This window comes from Phaenicophaeus curvirostris, chromosome 21, assembly GCF_032191515.1.
Source record: "Phaenicophaeus curvirostris isolate KB17595 chromosome 21, BPBGC_Pcur_1.0, whole genome shotgun sequence".
In the NCBI taxonomy this organism is placed as follows: domain Eukaryota; kingdom Metazoa; phylum Chordata; class Aves; order Cuculiformes; family Cuculidae; genus Phaenicophaeus; species Phaenicophaeus curvirostris.
Window position 1 is genome coordinate 8,340,060 of NC_091412.1, and position 26,471 is coordinate 8,366,530.

Genomic DNA, 26,471 nt, shown 5'->3' on the forward strand with positions numbered 1-26,471 from the left:
AGCTTCTGCAGCCAAGACAGTGTCAAGCACAGGGCCATCACAACTTCCATGGTTAAGCCAAGTACAAAACAGGCTCTGGCTCTGGGCACAGGATGAGCTGCGGGTGGAATAAAAGGGCTAATTTCAAACTGTGTGCTGGTGGGTGACGGTGACAGGAACAAATCTTCACACTACTTTGGTTACCCTGAGCTATTGAAATTAAAATCTCTCGTAACAGCTCAAAGTTTAATAAATACATTGTTAGCTAATTATGAAGCATTAGGAAGCTACTACAGTAAGGGGAGAAAAACACTTTCCTATTGTAGTTCGATACCAAATTACTTTTGATTCCGTTTAGTTTTACACGTCCATTTTGCTTGACGTGTATGTGGCCACACATGGTAGATTAGCAAATACATTTATTCTTTTCTGGGAAACACTATTATACACCTTCTGATATAAAAAAGCAAGTGCTAGCATCACTTAAAAATCTCAGGCACGAAATAACAAACTATGAATGTAACTTATCTATTTAGACAAGGAGAAAAGATAGAGATGCGTAATACAGGAAAACAATCACAAATGATTCACATTAAGCAAGTAGAAAAAAATCACTCTAACTTTCCTTTAATTTTAAATTAATTTGTGCTGCTTGTATCAGTATAACTGGATTTTCAAGTGATTGTCACAACTTAAATCACCATTTACTCAAGTGGAACATAGGAGATCATTAAGAGTCAATCTAAGGTCTCAATAGCTTATAATAGCGTTATTTTCTGCAAAGATATTGTCATGCTACTGCTGGACAGCATAAATATGCTCCACAACAGAGGATCTAAGTGCCATTTGTAATGTAACTTCACAGCTACAAAGTCACATAATAGTCAGCGTAAAATAAGACCTCAAATGCTATTTCTGCTGAATTTAAATAAACACTTAGAGGTTGTGAGAAATGGCAATGTAAGACTTGATAAAACAGTTGTCAAAAAAACCAATTCCCAATGGCAGTTGAAAGAATGTGCACAATAAAACGAGTAGGTTTGGGGGTTGTACTGGGAAGGGGGGTGCTGCAAAAGGGGATCAAAACTACACTACGTTAACTTGGTATTTTTCATACAGATCATTTCAAAAGATCAAAATGGGAAACAGAAATTTCTCACAGTGGACCTCAAACCTAGCCCAGAAGGGTCAATGAATGCAGCCCATTATCACCAACCTCTGCTCGCTCTGCAAAGGAGCAGTCCAATAGCTGGAAGCACACAAGGTGACATTAGATCCTGTCTCCTGACTGGGAAAACAATTGTAAACTCAATCCCAAACACAAGAGATCTCAGCTACCAACACAAGCAATGAATGGCTGCTTCTCTTGGCTTTTTCAGTTGCCAATTTTACTCACATTTGCCTTCTGGCACTCCAAACCCTCTCAAGCCTAGTGCATTAAGAAACAGCAGCGCATTTTAGCAGCAGTAGGGGATATTAGGACTGCTACTCACAAATTTAATGACTGGAACAAAAGCGTGTAAATAATTCTTAGGGAAAGTGCTTTAACAAACCGTTTCCTCCTGTGGAAGGGACCACAGAATCAAAGTCCTCTTTATAACATCATAAACATCGCTGCAAGTTCCATGTAATCCTGAACTCTGCCCTTGCTGAACTATCTGAACATCATTCAACAATATTAACACATACATTAATAGATAAGTACTTAACACTGCAGTCACAAGTACAATATCTCTTGCCTTAAGGATTCCTAAGCACTGTCACACTCCTTCAAACTGGAATATTTAACTCTTCAGAATGGAAGTTGACAATTTTCTTCCACTGACTCGTTACTGTATTTAGGCAGAAGGCCTAGCTAGAAGTGTGGAATGTTCCAGCAACCACCTTTAAGGTACAAAAATAAATATGTTTTCTGAAAGAAGGATTTTAAAGTTGTGAATCATCAGGGGAAGCGAGATGTCAGCAGGACCTACTGAATCTGAGCATGAGTTTCCCCAAAATGCTTAGTAGTAGTTAAAGAAATGATCTTTACTTTATGGTCCATTCCTTCAAGTTTATTAGGGTTTCCAGGAAAAAATACTGCAAGGTAACAAGCGGTTGTCTCCAGAGGACAATATTTGACCTCCCTTCTCGGTCCCTTCGCCTCCGTTCACTCAACAAAGAGGAATCTGCAAATGAAAAAACAACAGAAATGTAAGAACACTGGCAGTTCGGATGCTATTCCACCCAAAAATATACCAACTAGGTTTTTTTCATTTGATAGGAAGCAAATGTGAGCACCCAGTCATCTCAAACCATTTGCTCCAAGGGCATCAAGAAATCAGGTGACCTTCAGCAAGGGAAATAAGGTGGCTTTTTTCCTCGATGTATCTGACAACTATTCAAGAATCTCACTGGCCCAGGGAGCAAAATGTCTGGCGTACCTGTTGATCTTTATACAAGTTACTGTGCCACTAGTTAAAAGTCAGGTAACGTATTGGGTCAAATGTGACTCCATCATCCACTACAGAGACCACATTTCACTTTGAACTTTCGAATTTGGTTCTCTTCCAAAGCTATTCTCAGACTTCTCCGATCGAACTAGATTGAATTACACGTGCTCTTTATATACCCAGTCACCGTGTAACCAGATAATAGCATCTACCCTCCTGGGCAGACTCCTCAGGCTATGGTAAAGGCTTCTCACACTGCTCAGCCTCTCCGAAAGGAGCCACCAGACAGCGAGCGCTCCCAGGGATCTGCCTTTATATCATAGTCCTTCCCTGGACTGACATCATACACTTGGTTGCTTTTAACTGCAGTTGGTTACAATGCAGAGCTCAACACCTCAAAAGTCATCAAACTAATGAGCAGCAGTAATTTTCAAACTGTTACAGAAAATGAATTCTGAAATAGTGAAATAAGAGCAAAAATAATATCACAAAACAATGGACAAGATACACAAAAAATAACTCCTGCATTCAGACACCAAACTTGTTTAAACATCACTTACTGCACAAAGTCAAAACTTACGTATTCTGGTTTGCATACATTTAAAGCATTGCAATAATATTTGTAAGGCTTAAATTTGTAAAAGGCTGTAGCATTGAAAACGTTAATCTCATCTGAATCCCCAGCATATTGTAACCCAAGATGTATTATTTCAGCCTTATTTCAGTAATTGAAACATGCTGCCTTATCAGATGCTAATATTTACATAGAAATCGCATACCTTGTTAGTCACAGAGCCCATTTCATTTTGTGCTCTTTAGCTGGAAGCATCGGTTGCTTTAGATGAACTAACAGAAATCCTACAATGGCAAACATGGGATAACATCCACATTCCCTCAGAGTTACAGAATGATTTAAGCCTTTAAGTAAAAGCCTTTGATTTGTTCCATGCATTCACACATACAGTTGTTCTTCAAATTTTGCCACATTCACTGCTTCAAGAATTTCTATTCTCTATTTTTGCACTTAATACGTCTAATAAAAATTCTTCACCCTCGGTTTTTTATGACTTTGTTTTTAGTAAAGGTCCTAACAGACAATGGTGCAAGACCGCACACAACTTGAGAAATCACTTGGTTACAAAACTTCATTAAATATGGAACTGGCACACTCAAAGCTGACAGGAAACAAACTAAGATGATTATAATTTATATGCTGTGCTACAGAGCACAGATAATTCAGTGACACAAGGCTCTTAATGACACATTCCCAGGTTATTTTTCATGAGTCCCAAATATCAGCCTGTGCCTGCTTCAGACATACCAGTAGGAAAAGCAGAGTCGAGGCAGGAGATGAAGTAATTAACTGTTCTGTCAGTAATTTATCACTGCAACCGATAAATTAAAGTGAAGCTAAATGTCAATAGGAAAGCTAGAATTTAGGAGACTATTAAGTGGATTTCTCCCAGAGTAAAACAGATTTTTTTTACCAAGTACTAACTTTTCAGTGCCAAAGGGCGGGACTGTACAGCCTGAATTCTACAGCCAAGTATTTGCCAACACAGTTTGGTTTTTCAGCTCCATCCTGCTGCAGCCCCTCTTGTGCTGGTACCCCAGTCAGCTTCACAGGGCTCATATGAGTGAATACAGAATAAGAACTTTAGAGAGATAGAAGAGTCTATGAGAAAATCAAACAGAAACACACAGCATAAAACTATTCTGTGGCTTTACAATGTATAAATTCTCTAGACTTCAGATTTAGAAATGACCGAAGACACCAAAATTGATTCAGGCATTGAGGCCCCGCACATTACCTGGGCACAAAGTGCATCTATATGAATTCATTCTCAGTGCTGCCCTGGCTGTTTTGCACACCAAGCCGATCAACGGAGAGCATTAAGTTGTTTTTCACCTACCTGTAAAGCTTCCATTGTGCTGTTCTTTGATCATTCCTATGCGTCTCTGGTCACAATCTGTTCCATTCTCTGCCATTTCATAGATCAGTCACGTATGGGGATCTAAGAGCAGAACAAAAACAAAAAGCATAACTCCTTTGTTCCTGGTTATGAAGACTTCGTTTGCTCCTTAGTCAAAGGATACAGGCAAACATCCAGCAGTTCTCTGAATCCAAATCACAGTTATCCTGCATTACACTATTAAAAAGTGCTTCAATTCCTACAATGACAAAGATTAAAACATTTCCACCTACAGAAATCTGAATTTTTCACTTAAATGACAAAACTCCCTCACTTCCAACAGCAGAACAAAAGCTTGTTAAACAACCCCTTCCACTCATCAGCCACTGTTTGGGCTCCAGAAGCAGCAGAGCTCCACACAAATCTCAGTTCAATCCTGAGCAAGAGGTGCTTAGTACTCAATTCTCATATTAGTAAGTGTCTCTTCTGGCACTAAGCTTCCAGGTATTCAGTATAAAAGCAGATCTCAAAACCGTCACAGCCTGAAAAACAGCCCTCAGTATGGTAACTAAGATACAGAACTGCATCTCGTGTTTTGCACAATCTCTAAAGCAGAAAACTCTTCGCTGGAGAAGAGCTCTTTTGAGAAGTGCACATTCTGTCTGCTAGCTTCTCCTCTCTTGAGTGAAATCGGCCTTCAAAAGCGCAGAACAGCTGTAGTTTTCCTTATTCAGGAGAGTCAATAGAGCAGGAATTGGAAGCCAGTGTAAATCAGAATGTTGCAAGAGCTTCCTTTCCCCCCCACCCCCGCCCTTAAAAAACAAACCCAAACATCTGACAGTTCTTGTGCAACCAAATACGAAGAAAGTAGCCAGCCAGGCTCCTTGCTTTAAAAATCCTTCTCTTGAATCTTACAACAGTTCCTGGAATTTCAGTTTGGAAAAAGAGTCCCATGAAGCTAAAGCATTTTATTTTCATTACATTTCTCCCTGTAAGCAAAGATGATAGGTTTTGGTATGCTGCTTTTGTTGGAAAAAAAATCCTTGTCCAATATTGAAACGACAGGTTATATAAAGCTGCCTAGTGGAGGAAATTAAAGTTTTACAGAAAAAATACTCCCCCTTCAATTTATGTCCAGCTTAAGAGCCAAGCAGCAACTCAGGTTTGGTAAACAGAAGGGAGATTGCCCCTTTGATTCAGACAGCTATTATTTTATCATTTTTTTAAATGAAAATGTTAAAAGATTACAAAATACTGTGTTTGTCAAATATTTCCAGGGTTTTACAAGTCAGTTTTAGACAGATGTTCTTCTAAACTGGTACAAGCTCCATGCATCACATGCAATATGGATAAAATTGCTAGGCAGAATAACATTATATCCAATAGGCAAAAGCGTCGAGGTCTCGGGAAGGAGCCCTCCCTCCAACACCTCCTCCCTGAAATTAAATGCGCAGAAATAGAAATCTGACTAATTAAACAAGCCTACAGAAACTCATCTCTCACATTACAGTTTTTATTCATTGAAACTTGGGCCCCAGGAACACCCAAACCACCGTGAAAATGAATAAAACAGCCTCGCAAGAGTTTGCTTCTGAAGAACGCTGAAGGGTTCCGCAGTCAGCCAAGGAGAACAGAGGCTTGACCTGCTGCAGCGAGCGCCCTACAGCTCTGCTCTGCCACCACTCGCAGCCAGAGGTTTGCTCTGAACTGCCAGTCAAACACCAGAGAAACACGAACCTCTCTCACATGGGTTTTATTGCAGCCTAACACTCTGGAAGTCAAAGGACTCACACCAGTACTTAATTGAGGATAACTGGCCGGTTGCTATGGCGACACAAGGATCAAATGTTCAGCCATCTCCTAATTTCATGAGGACAGCAAGCCCCTGCAGGTGGTGGAGTGTTCTGTTTCTACTGACAGCACTTGCTGGTGGTGCTCTTGTTTTTCATGTGTATAAATACCTACCTGTATATGTACACAATATCAGCTTATATACACACATATGTATCTTACACACTTTTACACAAACAAAGCTCAAGCTGCAGAGGGGATTATTTAATTTAAACTGAGCATCCCCAGTTAGGAAGCCTGATGTGCACAGAAAGCTGCATAGGAAGCAAAAGTTATCACAGCCGTTCCGCACACAGCCAGACTAAAAAGGCTCTGGTTTAGGGAACTTCAGTCACATTTTGTTGGCTTAAATATAACAAACATATAAAGCAAAAAAAAGTGGAAGCTGCATGTTCCTCATTTTGAAATCCATCTTTTTTCCTTATGCAAATCTAGCCTTCAAAACTGAAGTCTCAACTGCTTTGGTCTCTGCTTAATTACATTTCAAGAAAGTTAATTTACTATGATACAAACTGCTCCCCGTGTTTGAAGCTAAAATCCAGGCTGTGCACAACACTCCCCCTCTGTGAACTGAATTCCACTGCAATCCATTAAACGTCTTACCGGCACATAAAAATCCCCAGTCTCTGGGAATCTCAGGTGCATTGTTACGTCCGCATTCCAGCTTTCACAAGCTCAGCCCACAGAGCCAGTTTTACCCTGTCTGCTTGGAACGGCACTAATCTGGGATCAGCTTTGCATAACGCTACCTCAAGTACACAAGTCCCCGTTTACAGCAGAGCAGATAAATAATCCTCTCGCGCACTTCTGTAGGACGAATACTTGTTAACAAGGTCTTAAAGTTCAACCATGCTACAGAAAACCTCTAAAACCTTGTGTTTAAGGACACGGTCACTAGAAGATTTGATACCTATAACATGGCAAGTCCAAATAGGCTGCAATTCAGAAACTTTTTAGAATTTCAGAAGAAACTCCTTGGTTTAAGTTTAATTAGACTTAAAGGACCTTAGTGTACAGAAGTAGAGGATGTGCATCCAGAAGGCTCAGCTCTCCAACCTGCTGCTGTTTGACACCTATTAGAACCACTAGTCCTGCACTAATGTCCCCCCATGGAGATTAATTGGAGTGGGAGTCTAACCCAAAATGGAGTTATCATTCAATAAGAGACCACATCCTCAAACCTCCACCAAATCCGTGAGCGCTCAACCACAGGAAATTAACTTCCATCTGCTAAACAGAACTTCACTTCTCATGAATGCTGAAAAAGCAGAGTCCCCATCTAAAAATAAGTTTGCCTAATAAATTGAGTAGTTACCAGCAAAAGAAAAGATAAACTATTTAAAAGAGTGAGAAAAACAACTTTGAACAGTTTTTGTATCAGAGTTGGTTAGATCATTTGTTAGAGCTGTGCTCACACAAGCGCTTCTTTGTAGGGCTGAACAAATACCCCACAATACACCATTCAGCTTTAGTGCAATCCATAGCATTAAGTATAAAAAGACAATTATTGTAGTCAAACTGTAAATTGCTCAACAAAAAGGGCTTGTGGTAACTGTGACTGGCGCTTCAATGTAAGTGAGACAAAGCAGAGCAAGCTATTAGAGCATGAGAACACCACAAAATCAGGCACTGTGATCTCTACACTCTGTAACTGGAGAAAGGGACAAAAGTGTCTTCTGTTTGAAGCCCTGGGGAGGCTGCTGAAGCACCCAAGCATTGGGTGCACTTACGCAAAAGCAAACAGTTTAAGACAACGCAGCTGCGTGCTTGCATTCTCACCTGGACGAGCAGAATGTGGACTCACGTTCCGTACTAAGGATTTTTTCGAGGACTTCTTTCCAGCATGCAAGAACAAGGAAGCTGTCAAATTGTTTTAATGATCTCACTGCTTTCCCAGACATTGTTTGAATCACTAAGTCTCACCATTTCTTACTTGATGAAACCCTAGAACACCAACCAACTTTGGTCTCCACCAAAGTTATTTCTCACACACTGCTAGACCTGGATTTATAGCTCAGACCACACTGCTGATGCTCTCTCCAAGCCCCCTTAGCCACACGCCATTCTCAGCCTTTTGTCCATTCTTGCATTTTAACCCACAAGCTCCAACCCCACTGGTATCCGGTGCTTCTTTCTCCTCAACTTTTCTGATAACCATTACTTCCTCACTGCCCACACCTCTGTTCCTCAATTAGAATACAGAGAACAAAAGACTACGACTTTCACTGGTGGATAAGCAATCGCACTAGACAGCGTTACGCACCTGTAAGATGGGTTTTGGTTTGGTCATCAAACAGTCTCCATACTCCCCGTGTAAATCGCTAAGTTAACAGTTTCTTGGCAAAGTAGCAGTTTGGGAAGCACTCTCCCTCAAAAGTCAAAGCCTGCCTGGCACACAAACACCCTCAGATAAAGGAGGAGATGGCTCTCGAAGTAGAACTTTACATACCCTTCCAGCTCCGTACAGCTGTGTCCCTCTTCACTACCTCTTCTGTACTGGACGCCAGTGGAACAGACAACTACGTCCTCAGCTCTGCAGACATTCAAGACCAAAGCAACTACTCTTCCAAACCTCTATCCCTGCAGCGTAAGGTAAAGCTGTTCAGCATGTGACAAAACTGACACGCTCCCTTCACCTGAAGGTTAATAACTTTCCTAAAGACAACGGAAAATAGAAAAAGTAACCACTCGATTATTTTCCAGTGCTTTAACCCTCATGGGAAGCATTCAATTAAAATAAATTAGGACACATCTGAAAGGCGTTCAAAATCTCCACAGAGTTTGCTATAACAGGTTACTTTGATAGGAATGCATTTATTGCCATACTAAAAATGTTTTTCTAACTAAAATAGTTTAATCCCTCAAAGGAAAAGTAATTGAGCTAAAGACCACAAGCCTCCACTTTGTGGGTTACGCCTCGGTACACCAGACCTATTTTCCAATTCCCAGCCAAACACCATTTTGAAAAAAAGCCATCTTACGATTTAGAGTTAAAACTTCCATTTTTCCAAAAAGACTTCTGACATTTCTAGGAAAGAATGATTTAGCAACATCGCAGCACGAGGTGCAGGGATGCCACACATTTTCTTTTGCAGTTACTGAAAGTTCTGTCCCTGTGGCTAAGGTCACACACAAACTGTGTTCTCCAAGCTGTTTGGAGGTGAAACACGAACGCGGATGGTTGCCTGCATACATCCAGCAGTATATTCGGGTGCTATAGGAATACAGCAGAGTCATTACACAAAATATAGATGACAAGGCATGGAAGACGGTAGGAAAGACAAAATTCACATTGTGTGGGTCTTTGCAGTGATCTCTTGCCAAAAAAAAAGAGATATTTAAATAAAAGAAAGGAAATAACTGGGAAGGTGAATGTCAGCAGGGCAGCACCTCGAGCTACAACACTGATCGCGGACCGAGCCTGTGCTCTCAAGGCTGGCAGCAGGCAGCAAGCGTGGGGTGCAGATCCCAGCTCACAAAACCAGACTGCTCCACTCCTGCCTGGGACTGTACGCAACCAGCTGCTGAGGAAACACTTGCAAGGTCAGAGAGGGTGAAATGTGCTGCTGAGAGGGTCACCCGAGGCGATCACAGGGACCTCGGCAGCGTGCCTGCTCGCCGCTATGATAACCTCAGTTCCCCAAGCCCAGATTTAATTGAGACCCCATTACAACATACAGCTCTTTATGGTCTCTCTCACGCAGGGACCCCGTGAAAAGTTCCAGCACGGCATTGACCAGAGCCACCACAACCATGCAGGGAGGGCACCTCACATGTGCCCTAGAGGCCTCTTCCCCCAAAACGACGACTTGGAAAGACTGGTAAAAGCAGAGTCAAAAGCTTCAGAGAGAAGGGCCATGCAGCACTGGGAAAAAAGACCATGACTTAATATTCAGGTGAACAAACAGGCACAGTGTATGTCACATCTTCAGCTCCAGAGGACTGTACAGAAATCCACGCACATATTATAACTCTCTGCAAGATGTTTGGCTCAGCCCTCAGCTGCGTTCTGAGCTCTGAAGGTGGTAATCAAGCCCGCAGCAGTCAAGCTCTCCGCCGTCAGCCTCCCCTTGCTTCCAAAAGGCACAGAGGAAAGAAAGGTCACGGGAATTGTCACAAGATGTTAACACATCCCGCACAAAAAAGGCCTGCAAAAATGTGACCAAGAATGAACAAAGAGTTAGAAAAAGAAGAGTACAAATGCAGCCTTAAGAGTCACCACCTCCAATTCTTCCAGCAGCTGGTGGAGAGTTTCCCCAAAAGACCACGCTTGAACCTGCCCAGCCATAATACCCAGAGCACTTCTGCTGCAGAGGAGATGCAGCACAGCTGGGAGAGAATGAACAGAAGCACCTAACAAACCCTACAGAAAACAGGAGCTGAAACAGCCTCCTGAAATGACAAATTCTATGACTGCTGCTTTTTGCAGACATTAGCAGTCTCTAACTGGAACCAGTTCAGGTCACACTACAGCTGCCTGGGCCATTCCACGAGAACACAATGTCTGTACACAAGGAACCACAGAGGCCAGTTCTGAGTTTTGTAAGAGAGCAAGAGACGAAGAACGTTCTTTCAACAAGTGTGAAACGCCTTGAACACCTGCCTGCCTCCCGTCTTACTGTCTCCTGGGTCCACCTGGACAGCACAGCACCAAAACCAGCCAGGGGCTGCCCCACAACTATGGCCCAAACCTGCTGCAGGAATGCAAAAAGCTCAGTGTTGCAACAACCTCAAGCCCGTGCCCTTTGTTCTCATGCAGCAGCAAAGTCCTTCCAACTCATGCTTCTCCTCAAGTACAAAAGTTAAAGTTTTAACTTGCAGATAATAATATCTTTCCCATCCCTATTACAACAGAAAAACTGGCCTAGTCCTATACACATCAGCTTTTTGTTTCATTTTAACACCAAAGCTCATTAAGAAATGAGGAAATCTCAAAATATGCACTAATTACACTGAACATTCAAAGGAGAGCTAGTCACAAGATGCAGTCAGAAACAGTTATGACATCCAAAGACAACCACAGGAAAAAAGCTTTAAAGTGGAAAATAGCACAGGTGTTTCAGCTAAGAGTACACTAGACTTCCCCACTGCTGCTGCCCACCTGAAAGCTACTGAGTCTCCTCCCATCCTCTCCTACAGAAATTACAAGCGCCACTGACTTCAGCTGTTAAGTGGGACAAGAAGGTGAACTCACATTAACGAGCAGCGCTCGCCTCCCACTGCACAGCTGGAAATGTGGCTTGTTCAAAGTCTCACCTGAAAACGCAGGAAGATGCCACCAATACAGCCTCACTTGTGACTAATATGGAATAAAGACAAGCCCATCCCACGCTGCAGAAAGAATGGGTTGAAAGAGAGTTCACACAATTCATAGAATCACCAGGTTGGAAGAGAACCACCAGATCATCAAGCCCAACCATTCCCATCAATCACTAACCCATGTCCCTCAGCGCCTCATCCACCCGTCCCTTAAACCCCTCCAAGGAAGGTGACTCAACCCCCTCCCTGGGCAGCCTCTGCCAGGGACCAATGACCCTTTCCATGAAAAATTTTTTCCTAACGTCCAGCTTGAACCTCCCCTGGTGGAGCTTGAGGCCATTCCCTCTCGTCCTGTCCCCTGTCACTGGGGAGAAGAGCCCAGCTCCCTCCTCTCCACAACCTCCTTTCAGGGAGTTGGAGAGAGCAATGAGGTCTCCCCTCAGCCTCCTCTTCTCCAGGCTAAACACCCCCAGCTCTCTCAGCCGCTCCTCACAAGGCCTGTTCTCCAGCCCCTTCCCCAGCTTCGTTGCTCTTATGGAATCACAGAGCCACACAGTCAAAGAGGTTGGAAAAAAACCTGAAAATAGCAGAAATCCCAACAGGAAAAAAGCACCAAAAGCTGCTCAAATAAAACACACGCGCTGGAAAACACCAAGGAGCAATCTCACTCACTCCACCTCGAGCGCTCAACCCTTAGGACTGACTAAACCAAGCCAGGCACTTGTTCGCAAGCAGAGAACCCTGAGGAAACGTTGTATCTGCAGCTCAAAGCAGACAACTCAGGCCTTCCCCGCGCCACCGGCCCCGCGGGCCGCCGGGGCCCGGTTGGCGGGGTCCGAGCGAGGACCTCGGGGTCCGAGCGAAGGCCTCGGGGTCCGAGCGGCTCTTCCGAGCCGCTCGGACCCCGAGGCCTTCGCTCGGACCCCACCGACCGGGCCCGAGCGGCCTCAACCCTCACTCACCCTCTCGGCGCCGGCGGCTCCGCGGGGCCCGCGCCAACCCGGAAGTGCAGCCGGGACCCGCCCTCCCGCCTGCCGGCGACGCGTCACTTCCGGCGCGCCCACAATGTGCGTGACGTCACCTCCAGGCGACGAAGAGAGGAGACCCCCTCTGACCGGGCCAGACGCGTTTCCCCTCCTCCTTCCAACAGGTTTGAACGCGGCGCCCCCTCCGCCCCCCGGGATGAGCTGCTGCGGGGGCTCTAAAGCGGCTTTGGGGTTCTGGCTTTAAAGCCTGCCCCCTTTCGCCCTTCCTCTCTGTGTAACTTTCCTATAATTCGCGGTTTTCTAGTAGTTCTGCGTTCTAAGCTGAACCGGGGGGGGTGGGCACCGCTCCCGGTGGCGATCTGGGGATCAGAAGCTGTCCCTGGGAAGGCAGGAAACACCAAGAAAGGTGGCCTTGAACACCCTTTCCCACTGCGTGAAAATGGGGTCACTGGGGCTTTTCTCAACATTGTTGTCTGCAGGTAACCAGGGGCACCCTCCCAGGCTGAAAAACGCTCGAATAAATGCTGTCTTTCCCTCTCCTTTCACAGCCAGAGCTCGAATAAATAGTCTTGAATACTCTTACACGCTCCTCGAATCCTGGGTTCAGTTCTGGGCCCCTCACCACAAGAAGGATGTTGAGGCTCTGGAGCGAGTCCAGAGAAGAGCAACGAAGCTGGTGAGGGGGCTGGAGAACAGGCCTGATGAGGAACGGCTGAAGGAAAGAGGGTTTTTTTTAGCCTGGAGAAGAGGAGGCTGAGGGGAGACCTCATTGCTCTCTCCAACTACCTGAAAGGAGGTTGTGGAGAGGAGGGAGCTGGGCTCTTCTCCCCAGTGACAGGGGACAGGACGAGAGGGAATGGCCTCAAGCTCCACCAGGGGAGGGTCAGGCTGAATATTAGGAAAAGATTTTTCATGGAAAGGGTCATTGGTCCCTGGCAGAGGCTGCCCAGGGAGGCGATTGAGTCACCTTCCCTGGAGGGGTTTAAGGGACAGGTGGATGAGGCGCTGAGGGATATGGGTTAGTGTCTGATAGGAATGGTTGGACTCGATGATCCAGTGGGTCTTTTCCAACCTGGTTATTCTGTGATTCTATGATTCCTTCCCCCCCTTTCACAGCCAATGCTTGAATAAATGCTGTCTTTCCCTCCCTTTCCCAGCCAGGCTCCACCCTCCATCATGGATTATCTCTCCAAACCCGGGCTCCTCAGCATCATCGCGAGCGTTGCCTGCGGCGTGTGCCTGGGCTGGGGCGTGCGCAGCAGGTTTCTGAGGCAGCCCAAAGCCACCAGCCCGGGGAGCAAAGCCGAAGTCCTGGGCGAGTCCGGGGAGTTCAAGATGGTGCTGGTCGTCCGCAACGATCTGAAGATGGGGAAGGGGAAAGTGGCGGCACAGTGTTCCCACGCCGCTGTTTCCGCCTACAAGCAAGTTCAAAGGAGAAATCCTGATCTGCTGAAGCAGTGGGAGTACTGCGGGCAGCCTAAAGTGGTCCTGAAAGCTCCAGATGAAGAGACTCTGATCCAGCTCCTGGCTGAGGCCAAACAGCTTGGACTGACCGTGAGCTTGATACAAGATGCGGGTCGTACCCAGATAGCACCCGGGTCCAAGACGGTCCTTGGCATTGGACCAGGACCAGCTGAGGTGGTAGACAAAGTTTCTGGTCACCTGAAACTCTACTAAACCGGGAACCAAAGAAATATGAATGCACTGGTGCTTCCTAGCAGCGAAAGGAAGAACCCGAGTTCTAGGATTTTTCCATGTGTTTTCTCAGTATAAATAAAGAGACCAGTTTTTGTAAAAGATGTAGATTTATCAGTTTAATGCCATTTCTCTGGCTTCTGTATCGTGTTCCAAAGCAGGAAAAAAAACCACTGGGCGCAGTGGAGCTGAGGAAAGCGGAGCTGGCAGAATTTTCCCACCCACAAAAAAAAAAACCAGTACATTTAAGACGTGCACAGTTGATTGAGGATTTTGCACTTTTGTCTGCTTTACTAGCTGAATGGAAGTGTTCAAGTAAGCTTGTTCTATGTGTTAAAAGTGACAGGTTCCCCCTGGGCCTGCTGGGAGGGTTTGCTGAAGAAAGATGTTCTGTAAGTCAGAAAAGAGCAGTGCCGGGGCAGTTAAGTTGCCTCATCCCGACGGGCCCAGGCGACTTCCTGCACCAACAGTTTGTAGAGAGGCTGATGCAATAGCGCGGTATGAGACCAAACAGGCTTTGCAGCCCGACCTCAGAGCCCAGGAGGACTCTGGGGAGAAGCTGCAAGCCCTGTTTCCTTCTGCACACGTCTGCGTGGTGGCTGCGCTTGCAGGAAGCCACAGGCAGCCGAGCCTGCTCTGCTTAGCTAAGGTGTAGGGAGGGACCCTGCCTACGAACAGCGTGCTGGACGCTCAAATCCTGGTTTCCTTGGCGTTAACAGGTCCGGGGGGGTTTAAGGGAGCACTCAGGTACTCAACAGGGTTTAGAGCAGGCTGCTCATGGCTCAGGGCCCCCCCTACCCTCGCAGCTCCCCTGGAAAAGGCACAGTCCCTGCACCTCTTGGGAGGTGGATTGTTTTGTAACAAAGCTGGTTTGTGGCAGCTCCCACGCAGAGCGCATTTTTTTCTCAGCCTCTCAGCCCTGGCTTCCAGTTGAGTATTTATGGAGTATTGATGTTGTAAAACAGAACAGCAAAATTCATCTCCATCAGTCCAACTTACAATTCAAGCTCTCTGACTCTCCCTCTCTGTAACAGAGAGAAGGGAGAAGCTTTTATACCACAACCTCCTGTTTCCAAAAGGAGGATGCTGCTTCCTGCAGGCTTTGTTGGACAGTGTTTCAAAGCAAAGCCCCCAAGCCCGGGGCAGGTTAAGCCCCCTCAGTGCCTACTCCCACCACTCCAGACCCACACGGTGCAGCGCTGGCCTGATCTCACAGTGCAACTCGAATCACGGGAACGAGCAAGAAGGGAATTCAACCGTGGAGCTGGAATCTGACACAGAAGCATCTATAGCTATCTCAACTACAGCCGGTGCTGTAACACTTGTTATGCTCAAATATGACAGTATTCATAGAGAAACATTTAAGTCAATTTTATTTGAAGCTAAATATATTTAAGGCAACTTACATACCTAGAACATGATCTCAATTGAACTGACACGCCCTACTACACTCCTAACCTACCGTCCGGTCAAATACGCTGCAGTTGGCCGCGATGCAGCCAGCTATTAAAAAGTGCTATTTTCTTCTCTCTGGCATAATCTTGCTACGGAAAAAGCATTACATATTTTCTTGCATTGTCCCCTCGGTGCAAGACCCAACCCGTGGTTTCCGTCGCTGCTCTCTAAGGGCCCCTCATACACCCAACCGCATGCATGTGTGCGCCCCGTACTGCTAGCACTGTAATACTTGGTTCAAGGTCCTTTTTGAAGACAGTAAAGTGAAGCTACCACTATGCAGCATGTCCACAGTCCAGTAATTTATTTTTAAATTGAGTAATTTCAAATTGCACAAACAAAACTGAACAGCAATATGCTTGAATTCTCTCTTCTGTACACTCAAAACAGTGATCTAAAACACCACAATACCCAACATACACAAACCTCAGGGCAGGGTTAGTAAATACACAGATTGGAATCATGGTGCTCTGTTCCTGAATGGAATGTCCCACAAAAGCACAGGATACAGCACAACGTAAGGTCATCTGTTACATATGGAGTGAGCAAAGAGACACTAGCATTTTCTATATGCATAACTGGGAAAACCTGCATAGGTTAAGGGGGGAAAAAAAAAAAAAAAAAAAAGAACTTTTACTCATTTTTAAGTCAGGCAAGGTTGTCTGTACGCATTTTAACTTCTTTTAGAGCTATGCAATCCACCCAGGGTGGGATATGCTGATTAGTGTTGTCTCGTGTCAGCAGTCTTGCAAGGTCAAATACAAGTATCTTCGCTTTAGCTTTCTCCGAATATACAGTGAGACTTAAATGCATTTAGAATAGACAGTACATACCGTAAGCTGCTCACATACAATGAACTTAGGATTCAATATTAGAGTTTAACACTATAGAGTGCAAATCAGAATCTTCACAATAGACTTAATGGTAATAAGCAGTCCTGCAAAAGCCCACTTGAACAAAGTTGTTTAAACTATTCCCCTTTTAAAGTAAAGTCTAAATGACATGGAATGTGAAAAAGATTTAACATAAGTGATTCAAATAGTTTGCGCTAGAAAAAACAGTCCTTCATGAAATAAAGGTTACAAGAACACGAGGCTGAACTCTTGCTTTTCCCTGTTATGAGTTAAAGCGGGGAGGGACGGTGGAGTTTCAGTAAGAAAATACGCTAGCTTCAAACGGACTTGTGCTGCATCTTACATGCTGTACCCAAAGCCAGGCTGCGGCTGCCCGTACGGGGGCGCGGTGTAGCCATAGCCAAAAGGTGCTTGTGGAGGAACTGCCACGCTGGGTCCCGCTGTCAACATGAGCTGTGGCTGACCTGCAAGACAGAACCGTTTACTGAATCTTTATTACTCGGTAGAGTTCAGTCAGTAGAACTCCTGCAATTTCCCTGGAGACATTTGTATGTTTAACAATAACTCCCCAGCATAAGCAAGGACAATCTTAGATCCTGCAGCCCGTACCCAATCTTAGCAGAACGTTATCTGGTATTTTGGAACGCATTCCCTCGTGGCTTGGCTTCACATGAGAACGTCCTCGTTTTCAAGGACTTCCTTGGGGAAAACCATATCTAGAGAAGTGTTGATTTAAAAGCAAAATGCGACGCTGACAAAACATGAACTAAAGTATTACCATAAACAATAGGTTGTGTTTCTGTAGCTTGCTCCTCTTCCTTTCTCAAAGACTCTGAAGCATCCAGTTTATCCACCTGGAATTGAGACCAACAATCAGAAAAACTCCTCTAAAAGAGGTACTAATTCGTGGCAGAGAAGTGGAAAAGCCTTAGTGGTATGTTAACACCCATCAAGAAAAGACCATTTACAAGTTAAGATCAATTCAAGTAGCAATGTTGGTACTGGTGCAGTCAAGATTGTCCGTTGCCTGAAAAACCCTTAATTGAGGGATTTCTGGAACTTCAAAAGCTCTCTCCAGGCTGAAGCTTTGTGTGAAAGGTCCCATACTGGACTAGAGCTACTTTGACATCAGTAAGCTCACCAGTGTTGCTCCAGCTGCTTCAAACCAGCAGCCTTAGGGCACAAACTTGGATTTTAGCACGTCAGCTGGAGATACTTGGTGTTGGAGCAATTACTAATAAAACATCTAGACCTGGAGAAGTTTCCCTGAATATAACACGGAGGCAAAGTAATCTGAAGCTGATATTTGTATACGGCAGACTGCAAGAGCATCCGACATGTCACTTGAGCTTCAAGATTTCACTTTCCAAACCCATTCACTCATGCAATTTAAGTTCAAATGCAGAGAATGCATGTGTATAAGACTTGCTGTTTTTCACTCTAGAACTGTGTGGCAGTCAGCCTAAACCCACAAAGACTCAACTTGTTTGAGCTTAATACACAGTAACAAGACAAGACTGGCCAGCTGTACTCTGCTGCTCAGCGAGTGTAATTGTGCCGTTAACCCACCCCTTCAGAAAGGCAAGAGAAGAAACTTATTCTGTAGTGAAGTATGGCTTGTTACTAAAAGAAATCCAAGGAAACTCAGCATTACTATTACCTACGGCAGGCCCTGAAACTAAAACCACAAAAATTAGGTATAAATATTTCACCTGCGAGATAAGATTTAGAATGAAGTCAGAGACAATCATGCCAATTGCTTGAAGACATAAGGCAACTCACAAAACAGATTAGTCTTTCATTTAATTTGTGTCCTTAATAAAGGAGCCTGAAGACAGGTTTCCTGTACCTAAACAGGGTCGGCATTACTTATTCAGCTACACAAATACCCATGAGTTGAATAGTTTTCAGCTCAACTGTGCTACGTTAGCAAGTATTTCCAGGCAGCTCTAACGGCTTCCTTGGGTTTAATAGTGAATTACAACACATGTGCCATAAACCTGTTAATTTGTAACCTCAACAAGAGGCATAAATCCAGGAAGTGGCAGGAGTCCTGAGCTTTACGAGTTCATTCATGATTCATGGACTGGGCTTCTGCAGCAAGCCCTTTTTGTGGCCTCACAACAGCACCTGGCTCGCTGTTCCCAAGCGCACAGGAGCGTACGTCAGTGCTTCAAGACTCATTTCCAGACACGGTGCTGAGAACTGCACTGTTTTTTAACTCAAACAGCAACACATTGAACACAAAAGCACAAGTTTAGAGATGGAAATCCAAAGAGAATGTGCAGCGTTTGCTACTAAGCAGAGGCATCTGGCTTATGCACACTTGGAAAGCCTCCAGCTCATGACATTTAATGCATTTTTGACCCAGTTTTGATGCCTCCCCTCAATGCTAAACAAATATTGACAGTAACAAGCACAAGTTTGAAACCAGCCTGCAGAATGGTTCTTATACCACTTGCTTGAGCATCACCAGGTTCAGTACCCTACACACTTGTAGCAAGATTGTTTTAAAAGGCTTTTCCACAAGGACTGCAATAAGCTGCAGAGGAAAAGTAACATGCATTCAATGTTATCGTGTTATGTGTGCATGAAAAAGAGGCAAAAGTACTGAAGCAAGAGTGAGGTCTGAAGATGACTGCCATACAGGCTCCCCCCAAAAAACCACACGCAGCCCACAGCAATGCTTTGTAGCTTAAGGAGTAGTGGGATGTAATTGCAATGACTGCTACACATGCGTAGTTTATGCAAACACTGCAGTCCAATTCCCTTTTTTCACACACACGCTTTCTTACTGCCTCACTTACTAGCTGCTGAAGGACCTTACACTACGCGTTTTAGTCAGGTTAGCCTCGAGTTCCAGTGGTGTAATTACAAACATCTTGTTACCAAGAAGCACTTTGCATCTTCAAGCCATTTATCACTTTGTTCGCCCTTTGCTCAACCACATTAATGGAAAACTCACACTAGGGCTGACCTCTGGTCTAGGAAGAATCACAGTGGTATTTGTACAGAAGCAGATGGACAGAAACCTGAGAGATTGCCCTTCAGAAGCATGAAATTGCACAGCAAAAGGCAAGTCTCAGTGGCCTCAGAAGAGCAATAAGCATTACCTTTTTTCTTTCTTTTATTTTTTTTTTTAAATGAGGTAGCAAGAGAAGTTTAGTGAAGCTAAAGAGCTTGGAAGGCAGTCTTTTTTGCACAGCTACAAGAAAATTTCTACAGGGAAGAGAAACACAGACTAATAGCTGAAGTTTTAAGTTGCCACGTGAACTACAGCACCATGTGGATTAGACTAGCACCATAAGAACTGGACACCTGAGTGAGGAAGAGTCTCTTCTGAAGCAGCTAGTATCTATTCTGCCTACTGTTAGCACGCGTTAGTAATGGTCAAGGGATCAGAGACTGGATCACAGTCCTTAAACTACAAATGCCAGATCAATTTATGGTTCAGAGACAGTGATCCAAGAGTAAATTTTTTCTTATTCTAGAAGGTTCTTACAGTCAGATTGGCGATCAAATAGTAGCAACTTGCATATCCTTTTGATACCAGGTTGACTGTGATCCAGCTGACCACCTAAATGCCCTTCCTGAGGATCTATTAGCTTATTAGTAGCAGATGGATCTACTTTTGTCCTACAGCACTAGCTACTTGTGGAGTTAAACAATTTGCAAATGCTTTAGTGATATTTTGTTTGGGGAAAAAGCAGTAGCAGCAGTGTAGTAAACATAGGAAAGAAAAAAAAAACTCATGCAGAATCTTTAGACTTAGTCCTCCAGACTTAAAGATGGAAAACAAGAATCAACTTTCACCTTTTCCTTTATTGCATCAACCTGCAAAGGAATTCAGAAGGTGCAGCTTAGAAAAATCAAATTCCATATTTAGCATATAAAAGGTAGAAACAAAAGCGTCAGGGAAGAAATAATTAAGGTACAGGCGTAAAAACAAAGATACACCAGAAGTATCTGCTTTAGAAAGGCAGTTCTGCATGTTGCTAGATCTTACAGCATCGGTTTCGCTAGCTACACTAGAGCTGTATCCTAATCCTTTAGCAGGTCTTGAAATTTTAATCTTTAGGAATTCTACTCCAAGACCACTACTCTTGAGAGAGGCCTGGCATTTCTGACCAGGCATATCTGACGAGCAGTGCTATTGCTTAGGTAGCTCCCCACCTCCCCCAAAACACAGCATTTAAGGACTGCAAATTGCTATAGGACTACAGAGTAGTCCTGCCTTTAGAAGTAACAGCCAGGCAAGCAGGCGCTCTAGTCTTCATTGACTTAAGCTTGAGTGAAGCTTTTACTTCTCACAGAACTATTAGTGATTCAGGAATTTACACCATTTCACTGGAAGATACTCCAAAAGCTTCTTCCTGGTAAGTCTCGCTAGCAACAGTTGACATTTACCCCAAATCTGGTTCAAGTCTGTCAGAGCATTACCAAGTAACTTCCCCATCTGAGGTCCCTTCAAACAAAAGCTGAGTCATAGTTAGTGCCATTAAGTATCAGAGCCACATTTTAGAGTTAAATGCAGAGCAGACCAAGTTAACTCAGGATCTAGCTATGAAGCTTTTTTAGTACACAATCTAGATTTTGGTTAGAGCTGGATCCCAGCTGGGATCCCTTACTGCCGCAGCAGATAAAAAGCCCGAATCCTGCGACTACTTTAAGACACTGCCTGTGGTCGGGCAAATACTATTGCTGTAGGGTCTGTAATTGGTAGATAGGGTGGAGTCTTGCAAGTGTTTCAGTATCTTAGAGGGCGAAGTCTCTCCCCAGATGGACTGAAAATTAAGTGTGGACATGGACAGACAGACATTTGACAAAGCCCACATCAATGTTAGTAGCAAGCAGACAGTCTCAAGGCATACACCACGGTGACTAACAAGCTTTCAGTGTTGGAGAAGCACCTGCTCTTACCTTGGTCAAGTACTCCTTCATGACCTGAATAAAGTATGGCATGGCAAAGTCCATGATGTTGTGCCTCCACGCTGTTTCCAAGACAACATCTGGCCTTAGGAGATCGTAGCAGGTGAAGAGACAAGCACCAAAGCATTCTTTCTTGTTCTCCTGCAAGAACCACTGCAACAGCTCTTCTGCCAATTCAGTATCTTTGGATTCTGAAGCATACTGCATTGCATCCTACAACAGGAGAGAGTCTGTTAGCCTGAGGTGCCACCATGCAGTCCCTGACAAGGATGTGGTATTTAACTAAGCTGCAATCTACGATTGACATGAGCAGAGAGAAGGCATTCTCTGACTTGCTTCCAAGAAATCTATTTATCTGCTGCCACTTTGAAGCAAGATTTGCTAGGTTAGCAACAGGCACCACCCAGTGGCATCCAAAAAGATGCAGCTTTGGTCAAAAGTCACGGGTCTCCCAACAAGCCAGTGTCAAACCAGGCCTGTGTGTTGGTCATACCTTATACAGTCTGTCCTTCTTACAGAGTTCTACACTCTGTTTCCAGCGATTGTTTCCTTTGAAGAGATATGCAGCAATTCTTCGGAACTCTATTAGTTCATGTTTCTCCAAACGTTGAGCAAGAGAAATGTTGTCAAAGTTGTCATAAGCATCTATAGAAGTCCTAAGAGCCTGAGTTGAGTAGAAAAAAACCAAAAAAACCCCGTCACTCACACCTTGTACATACAACTGCATCCAAAGATGTAAACATTTTCCATGCATCTCAATTCTGTATTCCTGCTTCTAGGAGGATAAAAGTGTTCCAGCCACTCCTGCAGAATGATCAACTTTTGAGACACTGGTGTTTGATACATATGAGCAATCACAGAATCAGTAGTGATTGCTGAGGTTAAGAATACTAGACAGCTGTTCTCTGAAAACAGCCGAACAATTCGACATCATAACTGTTCACCCGTTCTCCGAGTTCTTTCCTTAGTACCCACTGTTTGACTTAAGTAAGAGCTGATCTGTCACACTGACAACAAAGCAGCCAGTCTAATCTTAATAGGAATGACCCCAAAAGCTCCCAGAAAGCAACTAAGTTCTCCACTTCAATCCTTGGCTAGTCACTAGTCACCACTCATACAGTTTGAAGTGGCAAAATCCACATTCTTAGGGAATGCAAGTTAACAGCATGCAGGTAAAAATCTACTGAAAACAAGAGAAACCAGGGTTTTTAGACATTAAACACATGCCCAGAATATTATGTTAATACTGACACAGAAGCCAGTTCGAACAGAACTTTGAAATTCAGGAGTAGCTGCTTCGATTATGAAGCCTGTAGAACATGAAAGTCAATACCCATCCCAGATAGTACCATTTCAAGGTGAGACAAACCTGGTAGTCTTCTTCAATAATGAAGAGGTTGTTCAGGGACTCATTCACTGATTTGTTGTTGTGATTTTGAACAGAGCGCAAGTAAGGCTTAACCAGGGGAAGCTGTTTGACCTTCAAGGAATCAGGTAGATAAAGTTAAGTCAAGGTAACTTTTTGCAGAGGCCTTCCCTGTGAGGCAGTGAAGTAGCTAAGCATTTTAAAATGCTATTACAGCTAAACACTTCTCCAATTGCAACTTTCCTTTGATCTGGATAGTAGGAGAATTACCTTTGTGAAGAAGTTGACAGCACGAGTGTGGTCAAGCCGAGGGGACAAGACCATCAACAGATCATTGAGCAGCAGAGGTTTGAATTCCAAATAGAACTGAATTGCCTTGTAATAGAGCTCCACATTGGCCACCTAGAGATGAGTAAGGATGAACATTCAGAGCACAAGCTTGATCGTAGGAGAATCCAAATGCAAGAGAGACATAACCCGAGATATTATAGCACACTTGAGCCACCCACCCAAGACTTGTTCTTGCCTCTAGAAATCTGCAGTTGACTCATTTCGAAATTACGTAGCAATATTAAGAACTTTCAGTTTTAAACAGGCTACAAGTCAAGGAAGAGATCCAAAGTACACATAGCAAGAAATTTACTATCTTTCACCAGGAAAGTAATACCTTAGTGATGATATCTTTGAACTGGCCTTCTTTCCAAGCATCTGTTGGATGATTCATCATCGTGATTATGGCGTTATCGTATTCTTCGTACTTGTCATACAAGAACACCAGTTCAGCCCAGAGATGGGCTTGTTCTGCAGCTCTCAGAACCTAAGCACAAGACACATGAGAAATTCCAGTTAACATTTACTGCTGTCGGTGTCCATCAGTGTTCAGGTTTAAGTGCAATTAATAACCTCAAGAACTGGTATTGCAAAAGGTAGGGTACAGACAATCCTGACAGATGTGTTCTAAGTAAATTTTAAGGCCTCAGATTTTCACCTTGGGAATGTTGACTCTGGACCAGAACAGCTCCAAGTGCTCTCTCATCTTCTGTGGCTTGAATTTGGAGTAGAGAATTGCTAGCTCTGTAAACATCCCCATGTGTGCTCGCTCAAGTCCAAGCGCTGCTTCCAACATAGTTATCAGCTCTTCAAAGTAGCCACGATCCTAGGAGATAATAGAGAGTTAGAGATGTTCCACATCACATGAAAGAATTGAGACTTTGACTGTACAACAGGAGGCAGCTTAATTACCTGGTAATAGTTAATTAGCTCTTCCAGCTCATCTGCATGCACTACAATATGGAGACCACACATCTGGGCCAGGCGGAACTCTTTTCCATCAACACAAGCAAAGCAGACCTGGAATTGACAACCGCATTATTGCTTATAATCAAAGCTGCAGCTTCTCCAGAAGCTTTGAAGACCCTTATTCAATCAGTAAGTTTACCTCTTTCCATGTGCGAGTACTGTTTGCTTTCCGAGCACCATCCACAGCTGCCTGGTATTCACCCAGGTGAACTAAAGTCGAGGCTAAACGGCCAAAGTTGGACACGTTGTTATACAACAACTTAGCTGCTTCGTACATCTTTTCATCATAACAGCGATCGCCAACCTACAAGGGAGCATAAACAGGTTATTCTTGCAGCTTTTCAGTCAAAGGCTTATATAAAGCGTGTAGCATTCAAGCCATTAACAAAAAGGAAATTTGAAGTCTGATTTATCTGCATATCTAAAGAGACAGAAGTCCACATATCTCTCTGGTCAGCAAGGCCTCAGGAGCCTGCTGTTTTTATTCAGCAAAGCCAAAACTCAATCTCACTCACTTGCTGGATATGTGCATTGTTGGGTCCATTGATGAACTCTTCTAGCTCTGCTAGACGGTTTGTTTTAGCAAGAGCAAAGATTAATTCCGTCTCCACATAGGACTCACGGGCCTTCTTGCGTGCCATCTGGAGGTACTTCACCAGTTCTTCCCAGTTTCCTATAAAACAAGGGTTCACAATGTTTACTTCCCGCTTTAAGGACACTTGGGCTCAAGCTGCACTACCAGCTCAACCTAGTTTGATGGAAGTACTCCTACAGCTACTCCCCGACACTTAAGACCAGCCTACATAATGCACACGCTGCATTAGATTCACGTGGTCACCTTATGACAGGTCTAACTAAATAAATCCTGGTATTTAACTTCACGCAATGACCTCCTTAGTAGTTCCGCTCCAATGTAAGTCTCAAGTTAGCTAAAGAAGGTAGCTATAAGACCACTGGTTATCTGCAAAGGGAATACACTGTCTTTTCCCACTCACATTCAGGGCAGTTCTTTGAGGACCAGATTCCTCACCAAGACATCTTTGGCAGAATTGCAGTTTGAGCAACAGAACATGTAAAATTGTCGAGCAATATCAGCAGTAAGGATTCAAATAAAACTTAATCATACCACTGGCATTGGCAGCTTGAACAACTTCCATGTAGGAGGAAGGATCATCTGCTTTAATATATGAGTCAATTGCTTCCTTGACCATCCCTTTCTGAAGCTGTGCTTTAGCCAGCTGACTCCACACAGCAGGCTCATTGCAGCGTTCAGCAAATTCATACGCACGATCCAGGTTTCCAATGTGCTCTATTAATACCTAAAAAAAGGGTTACCATGATCAGCCACTCTCTATAAAAGGTCAGTTTTACAAGACACTGAGCTATGTTTTACGTCAGTTCTTCAAAAGATCTAAAGTTGTTTTTAAAACAGGGACTACTCCACACAACCCACACAGCACAAATGGTTTTATGCTTACAAAGTGTCGGTTATTAAAGGGTTCAACATATAATGCCTTTTCTGCTTCACAATACAAGACCCTGAGCTTTGGTCACTCTCCTAATTGGTGTTAAGTACTGAAGTCACAAGTTAATAGCGAAGTCCTCATACAAGGATGCACGTACTGTAAGGAGTTACTACAGACTAAGATGTAAAGATACCTGTACAGCTGATGTGTTGACATCAAACTTCCTGAAGATAGCAAATGCCTCCTCAAAAAGCTCATTGCCGATAGCTATATTGGCTATGTCTGGAGCATCATAGTTATCCAGGCGATTGATGTACTCCATGACACGGGTGCGATCAGCCTTAATAGCGGTCAGAATGAGAAGGTTCTGCAGATTCCTAAATAGAGAAACAAAGTATAAGTACACATCAAGTAACAATCAAGAAATTCACCCTGCTCCCTGGAGAAAGCATTAGTTTTGACTTCACATACCTGTGCTCACTGAACACAGAGTTATCAAGAACTATTTTCTCCAGCAGTTCAATAAGCTCATTAGGAAGATCTGCAGTCATGAAGGCCTTCACAGTAACAGAGACTTCTTCAGGGTCCTGTGTCTCCGACAGTGCAGTCTGTACAACCTGTGGGCAGAATCAAGCCATTGACAAATCAGGTAAGTCAGGTACTAGCGAGTCAAGTTAGGACAGCAAAGGTTTTTAATGTTTTGTCAGTTATACCTGGTCAATTAGCGGTCTTCTGTAAGGGTTGCTCTCCAGTAGAACGCTGGCCCACAGTTCAGGGTCTTTACGGCGAACTAAGTAGCGAGAAAGACTTTTGAAGAGGGAGTTCTCATTGCACACCTAGGGAAAGGCAAAAATTTATTCAAAGTGAAGTCACAGCTACTGAACCTACAGTGGATGAGCTAATTGTATTGCAACATAGAATGGTTTGGGTTGGAAGGGACGTTAAAGCTCATCCAGTTCCAACCCCCCTGCCATGGGCTGGGAAATC

At 44.0% G+C, this 26,471-nt stretch overlaps 3 protein-coding genes across 8 annotated transcripts in view; 1 reads left to right on the forward strand and 2 right to left on the reverse strand.

Annotated features, from left to right (window-relative positions):
- Positions 1 to 12,419, reverse strand: part of VMP1 (vacuole membrane protein 1) — a 66,674-nt gene extending 54,255 nt beyond the window's left edge. Inside the window, exons 1-3 of one of the 3 annotated variants that reach the window (XM_069873783.1) lie at positions 12,397 to 12,419; positions 4,325 to 4,426; positions 2,012 to 2,147 (exon numbers count right to left, since the gene is read on the reverse strand). In XM_069873783.1, coding sequence (XP_069729884.1) covers positions 2,012 to 2,147; positions 4,325 to 4,400 — 212 coding nt within the window. In that variant the 5' untranslated portion in view covers positions 4,401 to 4,426; positions 12,397 to 12,419. Of the gene's footprint in view, positions 1 to 1,952; positions 2,148 to 4,324; positions 4,427 to 8,624; positions 8,780 to 12,396 lie in introns of those variants that run through there. The other 2 variants (XM_069873782.1, XM_069873785.1) reach the window with 2 other exon arrangements.
- A 96-nt stretch (positions 12,420 to 12,515) lies between these two features.
- PTRH2 (peptidyl-tRNA hydrolase 2) lies at positions 12,516 to 14,223 on the forward strand. 3 transcript variants are annotated; one of them, XM_069873788.1, is made up of 2 exons: positions 12,516 to 12,584; positions 13,578 to 14,223. In XM_069873788.1, exon 2 carries the CDS (start codon positions 13,597 to 13,599, stop codon positions 14,095 to 14,097), a length of 501 nt encoding a protein of 166 aa, XP_069729889.1. In that variant the 5' UTR covers positions 12,516 to 12,584; positions 13,578 to 13,596; the 3' UTR covers positions 14,098 to 14,223. The 3 variants fall into 3 exon arrangements, with proteins under 3 accessions (XP_069729889.1, XP_069729891.1, XP_069729888.1); XM_069873790.1 differs by having other exon boundaries at positions 12,533 to 12,584; positions 13,582 to 14,223; XM_069873787.1 differs by lacking the exon at positions 12,516 to 12,584 and adding an exon at positions 12,986 to 13,096.
- A 1,629-nt stretch (positions 14,224 to 15,852) lies between these two features.
- CLTC (clathrin heavy chain) overlaps positions 15,853 to 26,471 on the reverse strand; it is a 32,040-nt gene continuing 21,421 nt past the window's right edge. The window contains exons 18-33 of one of the 2 annotated variants that reach the window (XM_069874122.1): positions 26,198 to 26,320; positions 25,956 to 26,101; positions 25,678 to 25,861; positions 25,145 to 25,337; positions 24,534 to 24,691; positions 24,158 to 24,322; positions 23,962 to 24,069; positions 23,708 to 23,875; positions 23,387 to 23,536; positions 22,990 to 23,121; positions 22,723 to 22,833; positions 21,847 to 22,017; positions 21,345 to 21,566; positions 20,238 to 20,258; positions 17,203 to 17,278; positions 15,853 to 16,888 (exon numbers count right to left, since the gene is read on the reverse strand). In XM_069874122.1, coding sequence (XP_069730223.1) covers positions 16,764 to 16,888; positions 17,203 to 17,278; positions 20,238 to 20,258; positions 21,345 to 21,566; positions 21,847 to 22,017; positions 22,723 to 22,833; positions 22,990 to 23,121; positions 23,387 to 23,536; positions 23,708 to 23,875; positions 23,962 to 24,069; positions 24,158 to 24,322; positions 24,534 to 24,691; positions 25,145 to 25,337; positions 25,678 to 25,861; positions 25,956 to 26,101; positions 26,198 to 26,320 — 2,253 coding nt within the window. In that variant the 3' untranslated portion in view covers positions 15,853 to 16,763. The remainder of the gene's footprint in view (positions 16,889 to 17,202; positions 17,279 to 20,237; positions 20,259 to 21,344; positions 21,567 to 21,846; positions 22,018 to 22,722; positions 22,834 to 22,989; positions 23,122 to 23,386; positions 23,537 to 23,707; positions 23,876 to 23,961; positions 24,070 to 24,157; positions 24,323 to 24,533; positions 24,692 to 25,144; positions 25,338 to 25,677; positions 25,862 to 25,955; positions 26,102 to 26,197; positions 26,321 to 26,471) is intronic. The other variant, XM_069874123.1, reaches the window with a different exon arrangement.